This window comes from Lontra canadensis, unplaced genomic scaffold (genome assembly GCF_010015895.1).
Source record: "Lontra canadensis isolate GAN:19392208 unplaced genomic scaffold, GSC_riverotter_1.0 scaffold7, whole genome shotgun sequence".
NCBI classification, from domain to species: Eukaryota; Metazoa; Chordata; class Mammalia; order Carnivora; family Mustelidae; genus Lontra; species Lontra canadensis.
Window position 1 is genome coordinate 26,418,850 of NW_022631001.1, and position 22,153 is coordinate 26,441,002.

The 22,153-nt window shown below is 49.0% G+C and overlaps 2 protein-coding genes across 5 annotated transcripts; one reads left to right on the forward strand and one right to left on the reverse strand.

The window, feature by feature from the left end:
• Positions 1–229: 229 nt before the first annotated feature.
• On the forward strand, positions 230–8,626 carry ART1 (ADP-ribosyltransferase 1). 3 transcript variants are annotated; one of them, XM_032853230.1, is made up of 6 exons: positions 230–295; positions 1,594–1,657; positions 3,948–4,065; positions 4,374–5,154; positions 6,211–6,252; positions 7,753–8,626. In XM_032853230.1, the coding sequence occupies exons 3-6, from the start codon at positions 4,003–4,005 to the stop codon at positions 7,830–7,832; spliced, it is 966 nt and encodes a 321-aa protein (XP_032709121.1). In that variant the 5' UTR covers positions 230–295; positions 1,594–1,657; positions 3,948–4,002; the 3' UTR covers positions 7,833–8,626. The 3 variants fall into 3 exon arrangements, with proteins under 3 accessions (XP_032709121.1, XP_032709120.1, XP_032709122.1); XM_032853229.1 differs by having other exon boundaries at positions 232–295; positions 1,556–1,657; XM_032853231.1 differs by lacking the exon at positions 6,211–6,252 and having other exon boundaries at positions 232–295; positions 1,556–1,657.
• Positions 8,627–8,738: 112 nt separating this feature from the next.
• On the reverse strand, positions 8,739–14,175 carry CHRNA10 (cholinergic receptor nicotinic alpha 10 subunit). 2 transcript variants are annotated; one of them, XM_032853228.1, is made up of 7 exons: positions 14,134–14,175; positions 13,608–13,783; positions 12,149–12,294; positions 11,585–11,739; positions 10,374–10,906; positions 10,028–10,052; positions 9,408–9,693 (listed from the first exon to the last, which is right to left on the reverse strand). In XM_032853228.1, exons 2-7 carry the CDS (start codon positions 13,756–13,758, stop codon positions 9,507–9,509), a joined length of 1,197 nt encoding a protein of 398 aa, XP_032709119.1. In that variant the 5' UTR covers positions 13,759–13,783; positions 14,134–14,175; the 3' UTR covers positions 9,408–9,506. The 2 variants fall into 2 exon arrangements, with proteins under 2 accessions (XP_032709118.1, XP_032709119.1); XM_032853227.1 differs by lacking the exon at positions 10,028–10,052 and having other exon boundaries at positions 8,739–9,693.
• Positions 14,176–22,153: the final 7,978 nt, after the last annotated feature.

Sequence of the window (22,153 nt, forward strand, 5' to 3'; positions counted from 1 at the left end):
CCAGTGTGGAGGTGGTTGTTCCAGCCAGGGTCCTCGATGCCTCAGGCCACCTTCTCTCTAGCCCCAGGGGTTCCTTTCTTTATGGGAGTGCACTGGCCCAAGGCAGTCTGGGCAGAGGCTAGTGTTCCCAAGACTTCAGGAGACATCCAGAAATAGATGGGGGAGTATCACATTTCTGAGCAGCTGTGTGGGTACAAGCGGTGGGGGACTGACAGTATAAAGGAGAAACCTGCCTTCCCCCTGTCCTGGTGGCCATAACTGGAGAGCGACACCAGCTTCCCTGGAGAAGGCCTCGGTAAGGAGCACACTACCCTCCTCCTGGGTACAGGGCAGGGAAAGACTTTTTTTAAAGGGGAAATTTGGGGTATTGATGATGGAGTTCTAGGTGTCAATAACAACAGTTTCAGGGCAACTTTTATCTTACTCTGTTTAGGCTGCTATGAAATACCACAGACTGGGTAACTTATAAACAACAGACAATTATTTCTCATAGTTCTGGAGGCTGAAGGTCTGAGATCGGAGTGCCAGCATGATCAGGTGAAGGCCCTCTTTCTGGCTTATAGCTGACACCTTCTCATGATGTCCTCACATGGTGGAAGGGGCTAGGGAACTCTGTGGGGTCTCTTTTATGAGAACAGTAAGCCCTGAGCCCTCATGAACTAATTATGTCTTAAAGGCCCCACCTTCTAAAGCCATCACAGGAGGCATTAGGATTTCAACATATGAACTTTGTAGGGACACAAACATTCAGACCATAGCGCCTTTGAAGGAGAGTTCTAGGATACCTGGAGGGTTTGGGGTCTTTGGGAAATTGGGAGGTTCCTGGGGAAGGGATTTGGAGTCACATCCCTAGAAGGGAATGTTCAGTGAGGGTCTGGATGAGGAGAAACTGTGCCCTGAGCAGAATGAGAGGAAAAACAGAGGGTGGATAAGATATAAGGGATGACCCAGCGCCTCCACCTCCTCCCCTCCCATAACCACCCCATTGCTCTGGCCCCACCTCATTCCCCCCAACACTGCTCACCAAAGTCATCAATCTACCTGTTCTGCAGTGGTCTACACTGTTAGCTGCAACCAGAAAGCAGACTCAGCAAACATTCCAGGAAGCCTCATCTGTGCCCGGCTTGGGCTGAGCTCTGGGGACATGGCACAGGTCATACCCAGTCCCTGTCCTCAAGGAACTCACAGGCCAGGAAGGGAGACAGATATATCAGGGCAGCACAGTGTGATTAGGACAGTGAGTGAGAAAGCACACGGTGACTGAAGAGCACAAAGAAGCCGGAGAGCTCCCTGGAGAAGGTGACCCCTGAGCTGAGTCTTGAAAAGTGGAAAGCAGGATGGCAACGTGTGCAGAGCCACAGGGAAGGAAGCAGTGGGGCCTCGCCTACAGCTTTGTTCTGTTCTATAGAAGCCAAGCAGGGGGCTGGGGCACAGGCTGAAGAGGTCATGGAGGGCTAGGTCACAGGGCACCCTAAATGCCAGCATGAGGAGGGCTCTGTCCTAAGGGCATGGAGGGAAGTTGTGTTTTGCTGCCTTTTTTTTTTTTCCTTTCTAGATGTGTTCTCATCTTTTCCCTCATAATTTTCATCTCAGCATTTTTACTCTGTATGCCGAGGTATTTCTTCCAGTCGGGTTTAGCACAGAGGGTTTTAAGCAGGTAAGCAACCTGACCAGTGGGGCTTTAGAAACACCTGCTCTGTGGAGGGTGGGTCAGCAGGGGTTACAGTGGAGACTGGGGTGGGGGAGGGGGAGAGGTAGGGGTAGACGGAGCCATGAAAGGGACGGGAAAAGGGAAGGAGCTTCTAGGCTGGATCCATATTGTGATCAGCATTAGTTGGCAACTAATTTAGTGTTTGATGAATGTTCGAATGTGTTTGATGAAGTGACCGTCTTGGGTTACTGGGTGAAAAAGGGGGACAGTATATTACATGAGACTCTTCCGAAGGCAAGTCAACAGGAATCATCACAAACTAGATGAAGCCTAAAGAGGAATTATCACAGGGCGGCTGGGTGGCTCAGTCATTAAGCATCTACCTTCGGCTCAGGTCATGATCCCAGGGTCTTGGAATCTAGCCCTGCATCAGGCTCCCTGCTCAGCAGGAAGCCTGCTTTTCCCCTCCCACTCCTCCTGCTTGTGTTCCCCCTCTCGCTAGGTCTCTCTCTGTCAAATAATAAATAAAATCTTAAAAAAAAAAAAGAGCAATTATCACAAGGGTACCAAGGTATTTCATGGGACCCAAGTGAAGAGCTTCTAGAAACCCTAGAAAGGTGTCTCAGTCCACCTGTGCTTTGTCTTCAAGCAGCCCTCTCTTTGCTTCTTGGTCCTCTTTTTCTTCTTGCTCTGGCGTTCTCATGTCTTCTCAGACTTAAATACACCCATCACACAAATGTCTCATCTTATTATCCATTCTTCTATCTTTTGGACATCTGCCCCTTAAGAATCCACATGTGCCAAACTGAACTCACTGTTTACCCTCCAAATCTAATGGTTCATTCATTTTTTTGTTGAGCACCTATCATGTACTGGGATGGGGCTGGGCAAGATGAGCTTTTAAAGTCCACTCTGCTCCTCCTCTGTGTTGGCAGCCTACAGCATGAAAACCTGCACGTCATTCTTGGTTTTTCCCTCTGTCACATCTCCTGTGTCCCATCAGACACCAAGTCTATTAAATTATACCTAGTGGTTCTGGGTTCATCCTCACTGCCGGTATCTTAGGCCACACAATTCAATGTCCTCAGTCTGATATCAGAAGCCAGACTTCCCTATCTCAAGCCTCTGAGCTCTCTTTTTGAAAAAAAAGAAAAAAAAAAAAAAGACAATAAAAACCAAAACCAGCCTGTGTACAGAAAGCTATGTGTGTATGCATATTTAAATATTAAATTATTTGTATGTGCACCAAAAATGGTCCTAAAGCACACTATTATCACGGTAACAGCAGGCACCAGTAGGAGTGAGAGAGGACACAGAGAGAGAAAGAAGACTGGAGCTTGGACTCTGATTCATTCATACTTTTTTCTTTTCACTATGAGCAGGCATTAACTTCATAACGAAAGAAACAAAGAAGTAGCTGCACTGATTTAGAAACTGCTGGGACTCTGCCTTCTTGGAGCCTCACTTCCCACTCCATCCTCTCGCCATCTACAGGACCCCTCACCCCCTGGGGGTCTACACCTGTCCCTGCCCAGGAAGCAGTTGAGAGCTTAAGGAAGGAGGGCTCAGTACGCAGCAGGACTTCGGGAGGGGAGGATGGCTGGATCCTGTCCCTGGAATACCTCCATGGCCCCACCAGCTGGCCTGTCCTGGACCTGTTCCAGCCTCACATCCCCCATGGGGTGAAGCCCAGACCTCTTACTGGGGCAGCCAAGACCTTTCACGACTGGCCGCAGTCTTACCAACACTCCCTCACTGCAAGCTCTGCCATGCTGGACAAAATGTCCTTCACTTTTTACATCCAATACCTTTGCTCTTCTCATTTCTGCTGCCCTAGATGCCTTTCCCACCCCAAATCCCACTCCTCTCCCAGTCTCCACTGATTGAAGGCTTATTCTCCTATTCTCCTTGTAAGACCCTGTTCAGATAACAACTTCTCCAGGAAGTCTCCCATGTTCCTGCCAGCAAGAAGGGTCCTCTCTTTCTCTCCTGAGCCTTCATTTCTTTCTTTTCTTAAAGATTATTTATTTATTTGATAGCGAGAGAGCACAAGTGGGCGTGAGGGGCAGAAGGAGAAGCAGACTCCCCACTGAGCAGGGAGCCTGAGGAGGGGCTCCATCCCAAGACCCTGTGAGCATAACCTGAGCCGAAGGCAGACACTTAACAGACTGAGCCACCTAGACGCCCCAAGCCCTCATATCTATGTTGTGACTCTATGCCAACCACTGCAAGTGGTACAAACTAGGTGCCCATTAATGTTTTTTCATCTGTACAGATTAACATTCTCATTTTCTAGATGAAGAAACTGAGACCCAAAAAGAGACAGTAACTTGTCCAGGGCTACCTCCAACATGCAGACCCCTGCCATGCTGTGTCTGCTGCTTGTGTGCAAGGGCCTCCTGGAAGCGCTGCAGGTATGGTCATCCCCCACTGTGTCCATGTCACTGGGAGCTACACTGCGGGCTTCCTCTGAACTCTGGCAGGGGGTGGGGAGTGGGGAGTCGTGGGAGGAGAGAACAACTGATATTTCCAGTGAGGCTCGCCCGACCTGAGGGGACAGCCTCAGACCCTGGTGTCTGAGAGAGGGCAGCTAGTTGTTCCCAATCCCTTTTCCCTCAAGGTGGGTTTGGGGCCATCAGTGTCCTTCTCTTCTCAGTGGAGAAATGTGATGACAGGCTCCCATCTCCTGAGGCTCATCCTCTCATTGCTCCCTCTCTGCCAGGCCCAGAGCCACCCCATCTCTCGACGAGACCTGTTCTCTCAAGAACTGCCCCTGGACATGGCCCCAGCCTCCTTTGATGACCAGTATGAAGGCTGTGCAGCAGCCATGACAGCAGCTCTCCCAGATCTCAACCAAACTGAGTTCCAGGCCAACAAAGTGTACGCGGATGGCTGGGTGCAGGCAAGCAGCCAATGGCAGGACCGCCAGGCCTGGGGGCCAGAGTGGGTCCTGAGCCCTACTGGGTTGCCCCCGCCACCCCCTGGCTTCCGCGATGAGCATGGGGTGGCCCTCCTGGCCTACACCGCCAACAGCCCCCTGCACAAGCAGTTCAATGCCGCCGTGCGTGAGGCAGGCCGCTCCAGAGCCTACTACCTCCACCACTTCTCCTTCAAGACACTCCATTTCCTGCTGACCGAAGCCCTACAGCTGCTGGGCAGGGGCCAGCGTTCGCCCCAGTGCCACCAAGTGTTCCGAGGGGTGCACGGCCTGCGCTTCCGGCCAGAGGGGCCCAGGGCAACCGTCAGGCTGGGGGGTTTTGCCTCCGCGTCCCTAAAGAATGTTGCAGCCCAGCAATTTGGGGAGGACACCTTCTTTGGCATCTGGACCTGCCTTGGGGCACCTATCAAGGGCTACTCCTTCTTCCCTGGGGAGGAGGAGGTGCTGATCCCCCCCTTTGAGACCTTCCAGGTGATCAACGCCAGCAGACCGGCCCAGGGCCCCGCCCGCATCTACCTCCGGGCCCTGGGCAAGCACAGCACCTACAACTGCGAGTACATCAAAGGTAGGCAGGCACGCAAGACAGGCTTGCCCCCCAGGCTCAGGGGACATGTACATAAGTACCACAATCAAATGAACAGTGAGGGGGACCCAGTCCTGTCCCTCTCCCCGCCACCCCCATACTGTGCAGCTAAGGGAAGACAAGCTTCTGAGGTAGTGTGCCACTTGCCCTTGGAGGTACCTAAGCCAGGGCTGGCCACTTGCCCACGGGGAGGCTGAAGAGGGTTTCCAGACTGAGGCAGGTAGCCATTTGAGGGCCAAATGGAACTGGTCAGGCTTTTCTTCCAGCTGGAAGCTGGAAGGCAATTAATTTCTGGCCACAGCGCTGACACCCAGACCACTGTTGCCAGGTATGAGGAAGAGCCCCAAACTCAGTTTCTGAGAGGAGCATGTGTGTTCAGCTGAATGGAAACCCTGTGCTGTTGTGTGGACTGGGTGGGGGTGCAGGCGGGATGCTGAGACAGCAGTTGGGTTCCGTAGTCCCAGCTCAGTCTGTCGATCCCCCAGGACCCACCAGAGGTAGAATCATGAGGACAGGCCCAGGTTCCTAATCTCTGAAGGGGCTGTGGACTGCTGGTCCTGGCTGAGTGATGCCTGGGGCCTTGTGAGGCCCACTTTGCATCATTAGAGCCAGGTTGTTGGCTGAACTGTGGACCACATGTAAAATGGGAGAAGGTCCAGTATGGCTTCCGTTCCCACCAGGGACAGCATCATGGGTGTGCATGAGTTGATGGAAGGTGAGGAAGACATGAAAAGTACATGAACTAGTGCCTCCTTGGCTGGGACACAGCCTGGGAGAGGTGGTCACACAGGGAGGCAAAGTTAAAGGCCAGGGAAGCAGGAGGAGCACCCAGAAGAGACCCTGGCTTTGAGGGCTGGCTCCCTTCTAGCTCTGCTGCTCATGGGTCATGTCAAACACAGGTAAAGGAGGCCCCACCATAAGGAAGCTCATTAGAGGAAAATGTGCCAGCTTCCATGAGAATAAGCCAGAGACGGACCAGAGGGTTCTGGGGTTCCTTCCTGTCCTGAGAGCTACTGAGCCTTGGTTTCTTCCCTACAGACAAGCAGTGCAAGTCCAGGTCCTGCCCTCTTGGTAACTCAGGTAAGAGCCTCAAGCTTCTGCAGGGCTCAGCTCAAGGGTGAGCGGGCTGCCCTGGGGTGGCACTCCTCTCCTGCATGCACAGCCCTGTGCAAAGGAAAACAACCCCCTTCTAATCCAAACAAGTAAACCCTCTCAAGCAGACCCCTGCGGGGGTGGTGAACCTACCTCAGAGGACGTGTGTGTATGTACGGGGCAGTGGTCATGCAAGCTTACATACCTGCCCCTCGCCCCAGTCTGGGGCTGCCCCCTCCCTCACAGGAGGCCACTGATGGGGAGAGATCTGGGCTGCACTGGGGGTATGGAGTCCCATGCCCATGCCCACCCACAGTCCTCCCTGGGTCTTCTCCTTCAGCTGCAAAACCCACTGTTTCTATCACTGCCCTCAGGACTCCCTCAGACCACCTTCCAAGGTAGTGGTCAGGCTCTGGGTGCTGGAGACCTGGACTCTCATCCAGACTCTGCCCTCACTCTCTCTGTGACCAATCAAGCCCTCTCTGAGCCTCAGTCTTTCTAACTGTATAATATGCGTATTAGACTAGATGATCCCCAGGTCCCTCTCAGCTGTGACTCTTTCCTTCCCTTGAATACCTTCTGTACCCGGGCCTGCCTGGGCCTCACTTCTCCAGGTGGGAAAGGGCTTTTCAAGGAACCAAGTGGAACAGGCCAGGAGACTGCAGCCACTACTCCCCCTTAGGTTCCCCCCCACCCAGGGCTCTATGAACAGCGGACAGGAAGGAGCCCTAGACTTCATTTTGTTCCCACCATTCTCCATGACATAGTACCACTCAGAGTTGCAGGCATCCTCACCACGACCCAGTGGTGTAGGCTCTGTCATCGCCTCTGTTCTACAGATGAGGGAACTAAGCCCCAGCGAGGCAACCAGCCCTACACACACAGCTAGTCAGGGATGGGGTCCGGACAGCCAAACTCTGAACCACCACCTCTCCCCAGACACCATCTCATTTTATTCTTACTGTACAATAAACTATTGGAAGGGGAAAGAAAAGGCAGTATTACCCTCATTATATAGTAAAAGGAGACCCAGAGATAGAAGGAACCTGCCCAAGGGGACAGAATGAGTCAGTGGCAGAGCCAGGGTCAGAATCCAGATCTCCAGCCTCCAACCAGCTTGAGTGCCGGTAATGTCATCTCACGCAGTGGACAAGGTTAGGATTCCCCCCAGTAATCAGGGGTTGTACAGAGGGGCAAAGATAAGCGTCACTAGAGCTCACTCATGTCTTCCCCTTGTTTATCCCACCCTAGAATGGCTCTTTTGTGTCGGCAGGAGGCAGGGGCACAGAACCTCCTAGTGACATCTGGAAAAGGGCCTGGGGTCCTTTCATCTGCCTGCTGTCCTCCCTGAATTCTTGCTTTTCATATCTGGCTCTCATTCCACCTTGGGGGTCAGTGTTTCCAGCCCACTCTGCTCATTCCTCTTATCGTGTTTGTGTACCTCATTTTGCACTGAAACCTCTCTCTCTGCCTTTGTTTTTCCTGTAGTCATGGGTCAAGGCCCCTCTTCTTCAGTCTGGTCCCTCCTACTGCCAGTCTGGTTCCTTGTCAGGGGAACCTTTCCATAGAGTCCAGGCCTGCCATGATCCATCCAACACTGAACAGCCCCTCCTGGCCACCGCGCTGCCTCAGCCCGACATGGGGATGTCGGCCCCCTATGTGCTTTAAGAGCAGCCAGGATCCATGGTGACCCTCTGCAGAGAACTCTGGGACTTTCTCTGGCAGTTGCCAGGTTTGCTGATGGAGAATTAAGGGAATCTGGGGACTGAGCCTTCCCCAAGGCTTTAAGAGTGAGACACTGAAAGGGGGCAGTGGTCTCTAAAGGCAGGCAACTACTCATTTGGAGACTGACGATGAAACTAGTTTGAGGAGGGATTGGGGAGGAAAACACTTGGCCACGGTATTTGCTGGTATTACTCGAATGGCTCACATATGCACCTGGAAAGCTCCCATTCACTCTTCCAGGAAGCTTCCTCTGACCTCCCCCAGCTGGTTGAGCTAGGGCCCCTGCCTCTTTGCTCACACGGGTCCCTGGCTGCTTCCCTACACCACGTGTCAGTGTTTGTCTCCCATGTCAGTCTGGGAGCTTCCTGAGGGCAGGGACTGGGTCTAAAGCACAGGGGTGGTGCCAGACAGACAACATGTGACAGTCGGAAAGGAACAAACCCCTCATGAATTCCTCACTGCTGCACTGCCCCACCTTGGTCACTTTGAAGCTCTCTGAATGTCAGTGTGTGGAAATGATGTGGACGGGCTCCAGCTCCAGAGGGCAGAGAGCAGGACAGACAGCAGAGACAGCATCAGGTCCACTGCCAGGATCTCAGCTGAAGACTCAGTTGAATTCTTGTCAGCAAAGACATAATCTCTGCTGTGATCTATTCGTCCTAAGGCTCCTGTCTCTAGAGACACAAACCTGGACCTCTACCTTCCAAAGCCACAGGCCCAGAGGTAAAACAGCATTGAAGAGGTGTGAGGCACACACTTTATTATAAGTTGAGGCTTTGGGGCTGAATCCTCATGTGGCCTCCTCTGGAAACGAGAGAATGAATCCTGGATCCCCTTCCCCGAGTCCTTCCTAACATAGCAGCCACGGAGGAAGGAAGAGAGGACAAGGAAGTATGGTCATTCTGTTTCTCATGTAACCTGCACTCTCGCCACCAAAAGCTCTAACATGCAGCATCGAAATTCAATTCTGCCCCTCCAGGACTGTGTTTCGATCTTGGCTCTTCTTAGAGTGCCCCTTCTGTAGGAATTAGGGCAGTGGCAAGCTATGGATTTCCCTTAAAGTTTAGGGTATATAGAAAAGCGATCCCTGTGGTTTGTGAAATCAGCAGTGCTCAGCCTGGAGGGAGAGTGTCGCCAGCTCTTAGGCACAGCAGGGAGAAACTAGGTGGCCTAGCAGAGAGCCAACCACCACCTGGCCTTTCCATCCCTCTCTGGAGGGGCTGTGGCTGCACCAGACCCCTGTAACTCAGAGGGCCTGCACCAGCACCAGGAGGCTCATGACCAGGGCCATGGAGAAGAAGATGCCCAAGAAGAAGCGATCCATCACACGGGCCAGTCGTTTCCAGTCCTCATGGCAGCGCTGGGCAGCCCTGTGGCTGTGGAAGGTGTTAGCAATGGTAGATACGTGGCGCAGGAGGGCTTCCTGACGGCACAGACACTGTGGCTCACGGCAAGGAACTGCTGGAGGGCGAGCACCTCCGTCAGGAGGCTGGGGACTGGGGGGTGACTCAGGTGATCTAGACTGCCCACAGGGCTCCCCTCGTTCCCGCACGCACAGGCCTCGTGCCAGGCGTCCCAGCAGGAGGGCCCGAGCCCAGGCTGGCACTGGTCGGGCGCTGGGACCACAGTAGTGCAGGTTCATGATAAGGATGGTGAGCGCTGTGGAGAATGTGACCATGGTCATGGTGGCCATGTAGTACTTCCCTGCAAGAAAGAGAGTAATCTGGGGCCCAAAACAAGAACTCAGCGGGCCTGAGCTTGACCACCGCCTCAACACAAACAAGCACCAGCTCACCCACCCTGAGGCTTTCAGGACCCTCCAGTCCCAATGGATGGAATCAGGAAGGAGGTAAAGGCCAAGATCTCTTCATCCTCTGTTCTTACAAGGGTTCTCAGAAGCTACCTGCTCCCTAATTTTTCTCCTCACTGCTGGACCCTGCACTCCCCCACAGACCGTGACAGTTACTCTCAAATGGTACGAGCACAATCTGGGGGTAAGTTACTGATCCTTTTGCACAACTGGGATAACAGAACCTACCTCATAGATGTGTCGTGATGCCTCTCTGAGTTAATAAAAAAAAAAAAAAAGTCACGTGCTTAGGAGAGGGCCTAGCACACAGCCAGAACTCAACGCATTTTGCCTGCTAGGACAGGCGAGGGGTGGGGTGTCCCTCCTCTCCCCTCCATCTCCGAATGAGGCACGCTCCCAGGATGCTCCCTCCTCCCGCACCCACCTGGGGTTGCGGCGGGGGGCCGGTCCCTACCCCGCCCCGCCCCGCCCCGGTCTGTGGAGACCCGCGAGCCTGGGCGGGGAGACCGTCTCTGGGAGGCGAAGGCTCTCTCTTCCCGCCCCTGCCCCCCAGCACCGCCCCCTCGCGGCTCACCGATGAGCGGCACGCTCTCCGCCGGCGGCATGCTCTCGGCCAGGAGCAGCTGGAAGACGGTGAGCGCCAGCAGCACTGTGACGCCGAGCGACACTTTCTCGCCTGAGTCCGCCGGCAGGTGGAAGGCCAGCGGCGCGAGCAGCGAGATGAGCACGCAGGGCAGCAGCAGGTTGCACACGTAGGCGGCGGCGCGCCTGCGCAGCAGCAGCGTGAAGGTCACGTCGGGGTAGGGCTCCGAGCAGCAGCCGTAGGTGAGCACGCGCCGCCGCGCCGGCATGCCCAGCACGCGCCACTCCACGTTCTCCACGAAGTCGGCCAGGCTGGCGGCGGTGCCGCGTGGACGCACGTCCAGCTGGTGCCCGCCGTGCGTCCAGGAGCCGAACGTCAGGCCGCAGCGCTGCGCGTCGAACGGGAAGGCCGACACGTCCACGCGGCACGAGCTGCGCGTGATGGCCGGCGCGTCCCAGCGCACGGCGCCGTCGTGCCGCAGGACCACGTTGGTGCTGGCGGAGGCCGGCGGCTGCGTGTCCGCCCTGCGGGGAAGGCAGGGTGGGACTCCCTGAGGCGGCAGCGCGTGCGGAATCTGCCGGGCCGCGCAGAGGACAGAGCGGGTGGCAGAGAGGCACCTGCGTGCCTTTGGAGGCTTAGAAGGGGTGGCGCCTGCAGGGCCGAAAGGAGACACAGATCTAGGCCCGGGCAGTGTGAAAACACATCTGCAAGAGCCGGCGCCCGGCTGCATGGTGTCATCTGAGAATCTCCTGGAGGGCCCCCAGGGAAAACATGCAGAGTTCTATGTTGTCTGGGGAACACTGAACTGCCCTAGGTGGCATCAAGGAGGGCTCCAGAGGGATATGCCCTGGAGGAAGTTCCTAGGCAGGCCCTCGGGGAGTCCTGAGAGACTTGGAGCAGGCCTGAGAGGGTGGAGAATGCCGTCAGGGGCACTTGTGTCCCAGAACCCTCTCTGTGAGGGGCACAGAACTGGCCCTGGACTACACAGTGGGTTCCCAGGAGACATTCAGCCTGCGTTGTCTTGGGACTAAAGAGGGGGTGTCCTGGAGGGGCTGTGAGCTCCTGGCAGTTTAGGAGGGTCCTGGGGGAAAAGCTTCCAGGTTAGGTTTGGGGGGGCGCGGATGGGGAATCAGTGGATACCTAGAGCCTGGGGCAACAGTGGGGAGGGGTTATGATAGGGGAGGGGCCCAGGAAGACAGTACTTGTTGTAGAGTACGATGTCTGGTCGCCACACAAGACTGCTGGGGATGCGGATAGCGTCAAGGCCACCGTAAGCATTGGGGTCCCATCGTAGGTAGGCGTCTGTCCACTCCTGTCGGATCCACAGGTACAGGGTCAGCACCTGGTTCCGCTCATCCTAGTGGGGGGCAGGGAGTGGGCACAGATGTGGACACATCTATATGCACACCCTTCCCTGTGTGTACACACTCACCTACAGAGCTCTGGAGGGCACCCACAAAACCAGCTGACTGACAGTCCAGTTCCTACCCAGGCCTGACCTTGCTATTATGGGACCTTGGCAGTTCCTTTTCTTCTTTAGCCCTCAGTTTCCTTAGTAGTTACATGGGTGATAATCCCTGCCAGGCAGGAATGCAAGTGTGCAAAGTGTTGAGCACACTGTTGGCACCCAGCAGTCAGTATCTGTTATTATTGTTGTTGTTAATATTAACATTTATAGAAAAGAATTGTTTGGAGAATAATCCCAGTCTCTCACTCACCCCCGCCCCCCGCCACGCCAGTTCCTTGACACTACCACCACAACACACCATGTCGATGATCTGGGACAATGTCACCTCCAGGGTCACATTCAGAGTCTGGTCTGTGTCTGCCACGGGTCTCAGGGCACTTGTGTAGTTAGCAAAGAGATCACGGAAGAGTTTGTGAGCCAGCTTGCCCTCGGCGCCCAAGCACTCTGGGGGACCAGGAAGAAGGGTTGTCCATCTGAGACCCTTGTCCAGGGGCCTCTGTTCACACACCCTCCACCTGCCCATGACTGGGGCCCTGTCACCTGGTCTGCTGTCTCATGGCTACCTACTTGGCCCTCCTGAGGTCTGCTCTGTCCATCTAGCTGTCTAGACAGACCTGTCTCCTGAGGTCTGCTCTGTCCCTCCTCCCTGGACTGCCTCCGTGGAAGAGCGAGGTGGAGGCCGAGGAGTGAATTGATACTGTCTTCTGGAGCAAGGCTGACAGGTTTCTTCCCCACCCTTTCCCTTCCTAGGGAGCTGGGTTCTGCCCACCCTACTGTGAATGCCAGAGGGGCCCAAATAGGCGACAGGAGTCCCGTCCCTCACCCAGGTGTTGTGAGCCCCTTTGCTACCACCCCCTACTTTCTCTCTAACCTATTTCCACTTATCCAGCTGCACGTCTATGGATTTTTTCAAAGCTTCTGATGCCATGGGCCATTCTGTCCTGAAAACACTCTCCTCCCTAGGCTTCCATGACACACATTGTTTTCAGGCCCGGACTCACGTATTGTTCCCCAGAAGCCTGTCAATGTCCTTTTCTTTTTAGCCCGAATTTTTCTCCTGAGATCCAGACCCATAAACACAACAGTTCACTCCTGAATGTCCTATTGGCACCTTAAACTCTGTAGGTCCAAAATAGGAACTCATTTCCTACCCCCATGCTCTGAAACCCTGTTCCTTGTTCTGTGGTCCCTCTCAGCAAACAGCACCCAACCCCCGTGATGTCAGCCAGAAATCTGGGAGTTATCCTTCCTTTCTGCTGCCTCCCTCTGCACCCCTGCCCATACCTAGGTCCCATTAGCCATGCTGCTGGGCATCCTTTGAATGTCTGGTCGCCCCTGCTGCTTGAGTGGACCCAGCAGCAGCCTCCTCACGGCTCCTGCTGCTGGTGCAGCCTCTTTAACCCTCCCCCACATTTCTGAGATCAGGCTTTTAAACACTCAAGTCTGACCAAGCCAGTAGCTGCTTAAAACTATTCAATGGCTCCCCATTGCCTGCTGGATAAAGTCCAAACTCTGCCTGGCATTCAACGTCCTTCATAATCTGCCCCACCCTCACCCCCCGGCTTGTCCATCACTGCTCCCACCGGAGCCAGGCAGGTCTCCTGTCCTCTTCAGCACCTCCATCCTCCATGCTACCCAGATAGAGTGCTGGTTTCCAGCACAGTAGTAAAGAGAAATCGGATGTGGACAGAGATCTGGGGAAGAAGGGTACAGCTGCAGGGCCCAGAGACGCAGGGCTGGTTTATTGCATGTCGCACCTGGAAACAGTGAGAACAGAAACAGAAGGCCCAGGCTGGAGACAGAGAAGACGAGGCTGAAGTGGTGGCTCCTGGGCCCCATGCTCCTGCCACAGCAAGACTTAGGGCGGGTCCCCAGGTGTGAGTCTTGGGACCCGACTGAGGGCAGCATCAGGCTGTGCTGGCAAGGACGATACCTGGAAGTCAGAAGTAAGACTGAGATCTCTGCTGAGGAGCCCTGTGGCCCTTCCAGTTTTCTGACCCTCCTGTTTGTACTTGCCGTTGGGTTTTAGTACTTGATCTTGGCATCTGCTCATTCTCCTCCGCCGGTCCTTGCCTCTTCTAGCCTCTGTCCCTGCCCTTTACTCTCCCCACCCCCCACCCCTCTTACCTCCCACTCAGCCTCTGTATCTCCATTTCCTTGTGTCTCTTCCTCTGGAACTCTTTCTTGCTCTCTGCCTCTTTGACTTTGGTCTTCCTCCTTCCACTCTCTCTTCCTTTCCCCTTCTATTTCAACCCCCTAACTTCCTTTCTCTGTCCCCCATACCTCGACTCCGGATGACCCTGGCACACTCTCAGCAGGACAGGGGCAGGGACTCTTCACCAGCCCTGAGCCCTCTGAGGCATAGGGCTGCAGGCCCCTCCCCTTCGCCCTTTTCATTAGCTTATTTACAGGGTTGGGACACCTGTGCCCATGGGAACAGAGCAACTGAAGCTGGCACCTCAGGTTACTGGGACCTGAATTATTCAAATCATAATGCAGCACCCAGGCTCAGCTCAAGCGCAGCCTGGGGTGTTGGAGAGCAGAGATGCTGGGGTCAGGATCTGCAAAGACTGGGCTTAAGGGTGTGAGGGGTCAGAGCCGTGGGTGGTGTTGTCCTCCTAGCTCTGCCACCATAGCTGGATTCTCTTTTTTAAGATTTTATTTATTTATTTTTCAGAGAGAGAGGTGGGGGTGGCACAAGCAGGAGGGAGAGGCAGGCTCCTTGTTGAGCAAGGAGCCCAATGCAGGACTCGATCTCAGGACCTTGGGGTCATGACCTGAGCCAAAAGCAGACACTTAACCGACTGAGCTACCCAGATGTCCCCATTGCTGAATTCTTGAGGCTCCCTTTATTTTAATTTTTTAATTTAAATGCAGTTAATTAACATAACATAGCATATCATTAGTTGCAGAGGTAGAGAGTAGTGATTCATCAGCTGTGTATAACACCTAGTGCTCATCACATCACATGCCCTCCTTAATGCCCATCACCCAGTTACTCTATCCTCCCACCCAGCTGGAGGCTCCCTTTAGACTGACAGCTCTGCCTCCAGTGAGAGATGGAGCACATCGGTCCAGGCTGGGCACTTTGTGCCAAGCAAGCTCTCCCTTCCTGGGGGGAATGGGACTGAGCCTTAGCTAAGTCTGTGGTCCAGGTGGCCCCACAAAGCCGGAGATGCAGCTCACATCCTCATCTCCAGCTCTCTACAGCCATCCCTATCCAAGTCTCCGTGTTCTCTCTATGCCCCAACACCGTAGGTGACATTGGGTAGCAGGAAAAACACAGCCTTTAGAGTCACCTTCAGCTCTGTCTTACGAGCAGTTTGACTTGTGCAAGATACTGAAACTCTCTGGGTTTGTTTTCTCATACAGGATAATGTGATTAACAGTCCTCACTTTGGAAGTTTTAAGTATTAAATGAGACAAGCAATAACACAAGGCAAGTGCCTAGAACATTGCCTGATGCACAGCAGTTAACAAAAAACATTTATACTATAATCCCAGTGAATTAGTTAGAATATTCTATCTTCAGGGGCACACCCTTAGATTCACAAGCCCCCAGCCCCAGGCAACCACTATTCTACTTTCTCTCTCCATGATTTTGACTTAATAGCTCATGTGAGTGGAATCACATATTCATCATTTAAAAAAAAAAGATTTTATTTATGAGAGAAACAGCACAAGCAGGGGGAAAAGGGGCAGAGGCTGAGAGAGAAGAAGACTCCCTGCTGAACCACGAGCCCAACGTAGGGCTTGATCCCAGGACCCTGGGATGATGACCTGAATTGAAGGCAGATGTTAACTTACTAAAGCCACCCAGGCACCCCTAAATCACGTATTTGTCTTTTTGAGATTAGCTGATTTCACTTTGCATAATAACATCCACAATAACATCCATTTTTTACATGTCAGAACTTCCTTATTTTAAGGCTGTTTATATTTTATTGTAAGTATATACTACATTTTGCTTATCCATTCATTCCCTGAGGAATACTTAGGTTGCTTCCACATTTTAGCTAGTGTGAATAATACTGCTGCGTAAGGAAGTAGAAATATTTCTTCAAGACTTTGCTTTCAGTTCTTTTGGATTATATACTCAGAAATGGAATTGCTAGGTCATATGGTAATTCTATTTTTTATAATTTGAGTAATCGCCATACTACTTTCTACAGTGGCTATAATATTTTTTCCCCACCAACAGGGTTCAGTGGTTCCCATTTCTCCACATCCTCACCAACAACTGTTACTTTATTTTGTTTTGTTTTGTTTTTATACTAGCCATCCTAATGGGCACAAAGTCATATCTCACTGTATTTGATTTACATTCCCCTAATTAGTGGTTAAGCATCGTATCATGTGTTCATTGGCCATTTGTATGTCTTCTTTGGAGAAATGTCTTTTCAAGTCCTTTGTCCATTTATTAAATTGGGTTTTGTTGTTGTGTTCTAGGAGTTCTTTTTGTATTCAGCATATCAATCCCTTATGAGGTGTGTAATTTGCAGATATTTTCTTCCATTCTGTGGGTTGCTTTTTTTACTCAGTTGATTTATTTTTTTGGTGAACAAAATTTTGAATATTTTATAAAGCTTAATTTGTCTATATATATAATTTTTTTGCCTGCACTTTGAATTCATATCCAATAAATCATTGCCATATCCAATGTTGCAAAGTTTTTGCCCTATATTTTCTTCTAAGAGTTTTATAGTTTCAGTTCTTACATTTAATAAGTGTTTGATCCATCTTTAATTTTTGTGCATGGTGTTTACATAAAGGTCCAAGTTCATTTCTTTGCATGTGGATATCCAGTTTTCCTAGCATCATTTGTTGAAAAGACTGTCCTTTCTCCCATTGAATGGTCTTGGCACCCTTATCAAAAATCATTTGACCATATATGTGAGGGTTTATTCCTGGGCTCTCTGTTCTAGTCCATTAGTCTATATGTCTGTTTTTATGCCCATACCACACTGGTTTGGTTTTTTTTTTTTTAAGGATGTATGCATTTTTTTGACAGAGAGAGAGAGATCATAGGTAGGCAGAGAGGTGGGCAGAGAGAGAGGGGGAAGTAGGCTCCCCGCTGAGCAGAGAGCCTGATGCAGGGCTCAATCCCAGGACCCTGAGATCATGACCTGAGCTGAAGGCTAACCTAACCCACTGAGCCACCCAGGTGCCCCAGCACTGTTTTGATTACTATAGCCTTGTATTAAGTTTTAAAGTCAGGAAATGTGAGTCCTCCAGCTTTGTTCTTTTAGACAGGACTGTTTTGGTTATTAGAGTCCCTTGAGATTCCTTATGAATTTTAGTTTGGATTTTTATATTTCTGGAAAAAAAAGCCACTCAGATTTGGAGATGGATTGCGTTACAGCTATAGATCACTTTGGTTAGTATGGACATTTTAAGTTTTCCATTCCACGAATGTGAGATGTCTTTCCATTTGTGTCTTAATTTCTTTTAAGCAATGTTATACACTTTTCAGTGTACATGGTTTTGCCTCCCTGGTTATGTTCATTCCTAATGATTTTATTCTTTTTGATGCTATTGAAAATGGAATTGTTTGTAATTTCCTTTTTGGATTGCTCATTATTAGTGTATAGAATGCAACTGATTTTTGCATGTTGATTTTGTGTACTGCTACTTTGAATTCATCTATTAGTTCTAACAGTGTTGTTGAACTGTGTCATTATTGTTGTCATTGTTTGGTGTAATCTTTAGGGTTTTCTACATATAAGATCATATCATCTGCAAACAGCTTTTACTTTTTCCTTTCCCATTTGGATATCTTTTATTTGTCTTTTTTTTCCTAATTGCTCTGGCTAGAACTTCCAATATTATGTTGAATATAAGTGGTGAATATAGATATCCTTATCTTTTTCCTGATCTTAGAGGAAAAGCTTTCATTCTTTCACCATTGAGTATGATGTTTGTTGTGGGTTTTCATATATGGCTTTTATTTATTTTTAAAGATTTATTTGAGAGAAAGGGGGGGAGAGAGAGAGAGAGAAAGTGGGAGCAGTGGGAGGGGTAGAGGGAGAAGGAGAGAAAATCCTCAAGCCGACTCTCTGGCAAGTGCACAGCCTGACGCAGGGCTCAATTCCAAGACCCTGAGATCATGACCTGAGCTGAAACAAAGAGTTGGACACTTAACTGACTGAGCCACCCAGGCGCCCCTATATATGGCTTTTATTATGTTAAGGTAGCTTCCTTCTATTCCTAGTTTGTTAAGTGTCTTTATCATGAAAGAATATTGAATTCTGTCAAATACTTTTTCTGTATAAATTAAGATGATCATGTGCTTCCCCCCCATTCTGTTAATGTGGTATATTACATTGATTGATTTTCATATGTTGAACCATCCTTGCATTTCAGAAATAAATCCCACTTGGTCCTGGTGTGTAATCCTTTTGCTATGCTGCTGAATTAAATTTGCTGGTATTCTGTTGAGGATTTATGCATCAATGTTCATGCAAGATACTGGTCTGTAGTTTTCTTGTAGTGTCTTTGTTCAGCTTTGTAATAAGGGTGATTGTATACATTAAATGGGTAATTGTAGGTAGGGGTGCCTGGCTGGCTCAGTTGGTACAGCATGAGAGCTTGATCTCAGTGTTGTAAGTTTGAGCCTCACACTGGGTATAGAGATTACTTAAAAATAAAATCTTTAAATGGGTAATTGTATGGTATGTGTATGTGAATTATATCTCAATAAAGCTGTTGCCAAAAATATCATACTCCATCGTGAATGAGAATTAGCTGAAACAAGAAAACAACCACAGAAACAAGAGCAATCACAAATATTGAACATTTTAATTAATAATAATTTGAATAGTATATTTTAGGTATTGCTCTAAACACTGTAACATACATTAATTCATAATTCTCACAACACCCTATAAAGTAAATACTATTATCTGTTCCATTTTATAAATGAGGTAACTTAGGCACAGGAATAACTTATTCAAGATTCCATAATATATACCAATGGACTCAGGATTTAAATACTGATAATTGGAGTCCATGTCTTTCTAAAAAATTTTTTTAAGGATTTTATTTGAGAGAGAGAGAGCACAAGTTGGGTTGGGGGCGGGGGACAGAGGGAGAAGCAGACTCCCCACATAGCAGGGAGCCCAATGTGGGGCTTCATCCCAGGACCCTGACATCATGACCTGAACCAAAGGCAGATGCTGAACCAACTGAGCCATTCAGGTACCCCAGAGTTCATGCCTTTCTATGCTACAACTATACAGCCAATTTTAAAAACAAAGTATATGTATGCATAATATGATTTAAATACAAAGGATTGAAAATTTATTAAAGAATAAGAGAACTATCAAAAGTGAGGAGGTAAAAATTAGTCAGGAAACAACAGATATTGGTGAGGATTTGGAGAAGGAGGAAGCCTCCTATACTGTTGGTGAGAATGCAAGCTGGTGTAGCCACTCTGGAAGACAGTATGGAGGTTCCTCAAAAAGTTGAAAATAGAGCTATCCTATGACCCAGCAATTGCACTACTGGGTATTTACCCCAAAGATACAAATGTAGTGATCCAAAGAGACACCTGCACCCCAATGTTTATAGCAGCAATGTCCACAATAGCCAAACTATGGAAAGAGCTCAGATGTCCATCAAGAGATAAGCACTATATATATATATATATATATATATATATATATATATATATATATATGGTGTATATATATATATACAAAGGAATATTATCCAAATGAAATCTTGGCATTTGCAACGATGTGGATGGAACTAGAGGGTATTATGCTAAGCATAATTATCATATGATCTCACTGATACGTGGAATTTGAGAAACAAAGCAGGGGATCATAGGGGAAGAGAGGAAAAAATGAAACAAGAGGAAACCAGAGAGGGAGACAAACCATAAGAGACTTTTAATCTCAGAAACAGTGAGGGTTGCTGGAGTGGAGGGGGGTGGGAGGGATGGGGTGGCTGGGTAATGGACACTGGGGAGGGTATATGTTATAGTGAGCACTGTGTGTTTTGTAAGACTGATGAATCACATACCTGTACCCCTGAAACAAATAATAAATTATATGTTAATTTAAAAAAATGAACAGTTAGGTTTAAAAAGCAACCACAGGGGCGCCTAGGTGGCTCAGTGGGTTAAAGCCTCTGCCTTCGGCTCGGGTCATGATCCCAGGGTCCTGGGATTGAGCCCCACATTGGGCTCTCTGCTCAGCAGGGAGCCTGCTTCCTCCCCTCTCTCTCTCTCTCTCTCTCTGCTTGCCTCTCTGCCTACTTGTGATCTCTCTCTGTCAAAATAAAATAAATAAAATCTTTAAAAAAATAATAAAAAGCAACCACATAATTTACTGAAATTAATAATTTAAAAATTAACAGAACAGAGACAGTTGAAGAGATAACTAATGAATTTAAAGACAGAGTTGAAGAAATTATAAATACAAACCAGGAAGATAAAAAGAAAGAAAATAAGAGGTTAGGAAGCAGAAGAAAAATGTGAAGGTTAAATATATACTTAATCAGAACTTCAGAAGAAGAAAATCAGAGAATGGGGAGAGTCAGCATTAAAGAGATAATGGCTGAGAGGGGAAAGAGACGAACAAAAACAAGGGAACAAAAATAGAATACTAAAATGTTAAACCTAAATTCAAATTTATCAATATTTACAGTAAATGTAAATGGCCTAAAAACATTAAAAGGCAGAGACTGTAAAGACACTATTGAGATACTAGGAAGACAAACTATAGATTGTGAGAAAATATTTACAAATTACATAGCCAGCAAAGAACTTGCATGCAGAATATATACAAGAATTTCTCAAAACCAAACAATATAAACCATGTAAAATTTTTAAGAAACAAAAAATTTAAAAACAAAGGAAAATCACAAACCCATAAACCCAGAAGGAAAAAAAAGTGTCCTTTGATGAATGGATAGATAAACTACATCAGACAATGGACTATTTACTATTCAATACTAAGATGAAATGAGCTATTAAACTAAGAAAAGACATGGGGGAAATTTAAAAGCATGTTAATACAATATGATGAAAGCAGTGTCTGAAAGGGCTATATACTGTATTGATTCCAACTACATGAAATTCTGGAAAAGACAAAACTATGAAGATAGTAAAAAGTTCAGTGGTTGCTGGGGGTGGTAGGTGGGGCCAAGGAGATGAATCTGCAGAACACAGAGGATTTTTAGGGCAATGAAATTACCCTGTATGATATCATAACGGTGGATACATGTCATTATACATTTGTCTAAACATATAGAATGTGCCATACACCAAGAATCAACAATGTAAAGTTCACTACCTGTAGACTTTGGGTGATAAAGAAGTGTCAACGTAGGTTCATCAACTGGTACCATACTGGTGGGAAATGTTGATAATAGAGGAGGTTATGCATGTGTAGGGGCAGGGGAATATGGGAAATCTCTGTACCTTCCATTCAATTTTGCTGTAACCTTAAAACTCCTCTAAAAAAAATTAAGTCTTAATAAAAAAATTTTTTAAATGGAGGGGTGCCTGTGTGGCTCAGTCATGAAGCACCTGCTGTCAGCTCAAGTCATGATCTCAGGATCCTGGGATCAAGCCCCACGTCAGGCTCCCTGCTCAGCAGGAAGCCTGCTTCTCCTTCTCACACTCCCCCTGTTTGTGTTTCTCTCTGTGTCTCTGTCAAATAAATACAATCTTAAGAAAAGTTATTTTTAATGGAATGAAGTATTGATACCTGCTACAACATGGATGAACCTTGAAAATATTATACTAAGTGAAAGAAGGCAATAATAAAAGATTATGTATTATATGAATCCATTTATATCACATTCTATTAAGAAAAACAATCAGTGGGGCGCCTGGGTGGCTCAGTGGGTTAAAGCCTCTGACTTCAGCTCAGGTCATGATCCTGGGATCGAGTCCCGTATCAGGCTCTCTGCTCAGCAGGGAGCCTGCTTCCCTTCCTCTCTCTCTGCCTGTCTCTCTGCCTACTTGTGATCTCTGTCAAATAAATAAATAAATAAAATCTTTTAAAAAAAAAGGAAAAAGAAAAAGAAAAGCAATCGGGGTGCCTGGGTGGCTCAGTTGGTTTAGCATCTACCTTCGGCTCAGGTCATGATCCTGGGGCCTGGGATAGAGCCCTGTCTTGGGCTCCCTGCCCAGTATGGAGTCTGCTTCTCCCTCTCCCTCTGCTGCTCCCTCTGCTTGTGGTTTCTCTGGCTCTTTCTCTATCAAATAAATAAAATCTTAAAACAATAGTGAAGGAGAACAGTTGCCAGGAGTTAGCGATGAGTAGGGTATGACTACAAAAGGATAGGAAGA

Excerpts from the sequence above, each read along its gene's own strand:
- CHRNA10 (XM_032853227.1), bottom strand. The coding sequence starts at position 13,758 with ATGCTGCCCTCAGTCGGGTCCCAAGACTCACACCTGGGGACCCGCCCT. Across the intron at positions 10,907-11,584 it reads GACATCGTACTCTACAACAA|GGCGGACACGCAGCCGCCGG; the intron begins GTACTGTCTTCC and ends CCTTCCCCGCAG. Across the intron at positions 9,694-10,373 it reads GGAGAGCGTGCCGCTCATCG|GGAAGTACTACATGGCCACC; the intron begins GTGAGCCGCGAG and ends TCTTTCTTGCAG.
- ART1 (XM_032853230.1), top strand. The coding sequence starts at position 4,003 with ATGCAGACCCCTGCCATGCTGTGTCTGCTGCTTGTGTGCAAGGGCCTC. Across the intron at positions 4,066-4,373 it reads GCCTCCTGGAAGCGCTGCAG|GCCCAGAGCCACCCCATCTC; the intron begins GTATGGTCATCC and ends CCTCTCTGCCAG. Across the intron at positions 6,253-7,752 it reads CTGCCCTCTTGGTAACTCAG|TCATGGGTCAAGGCCCCTCT; the intron begins GTAAGAGCCTCA and ends TTTTTCCTGTAG.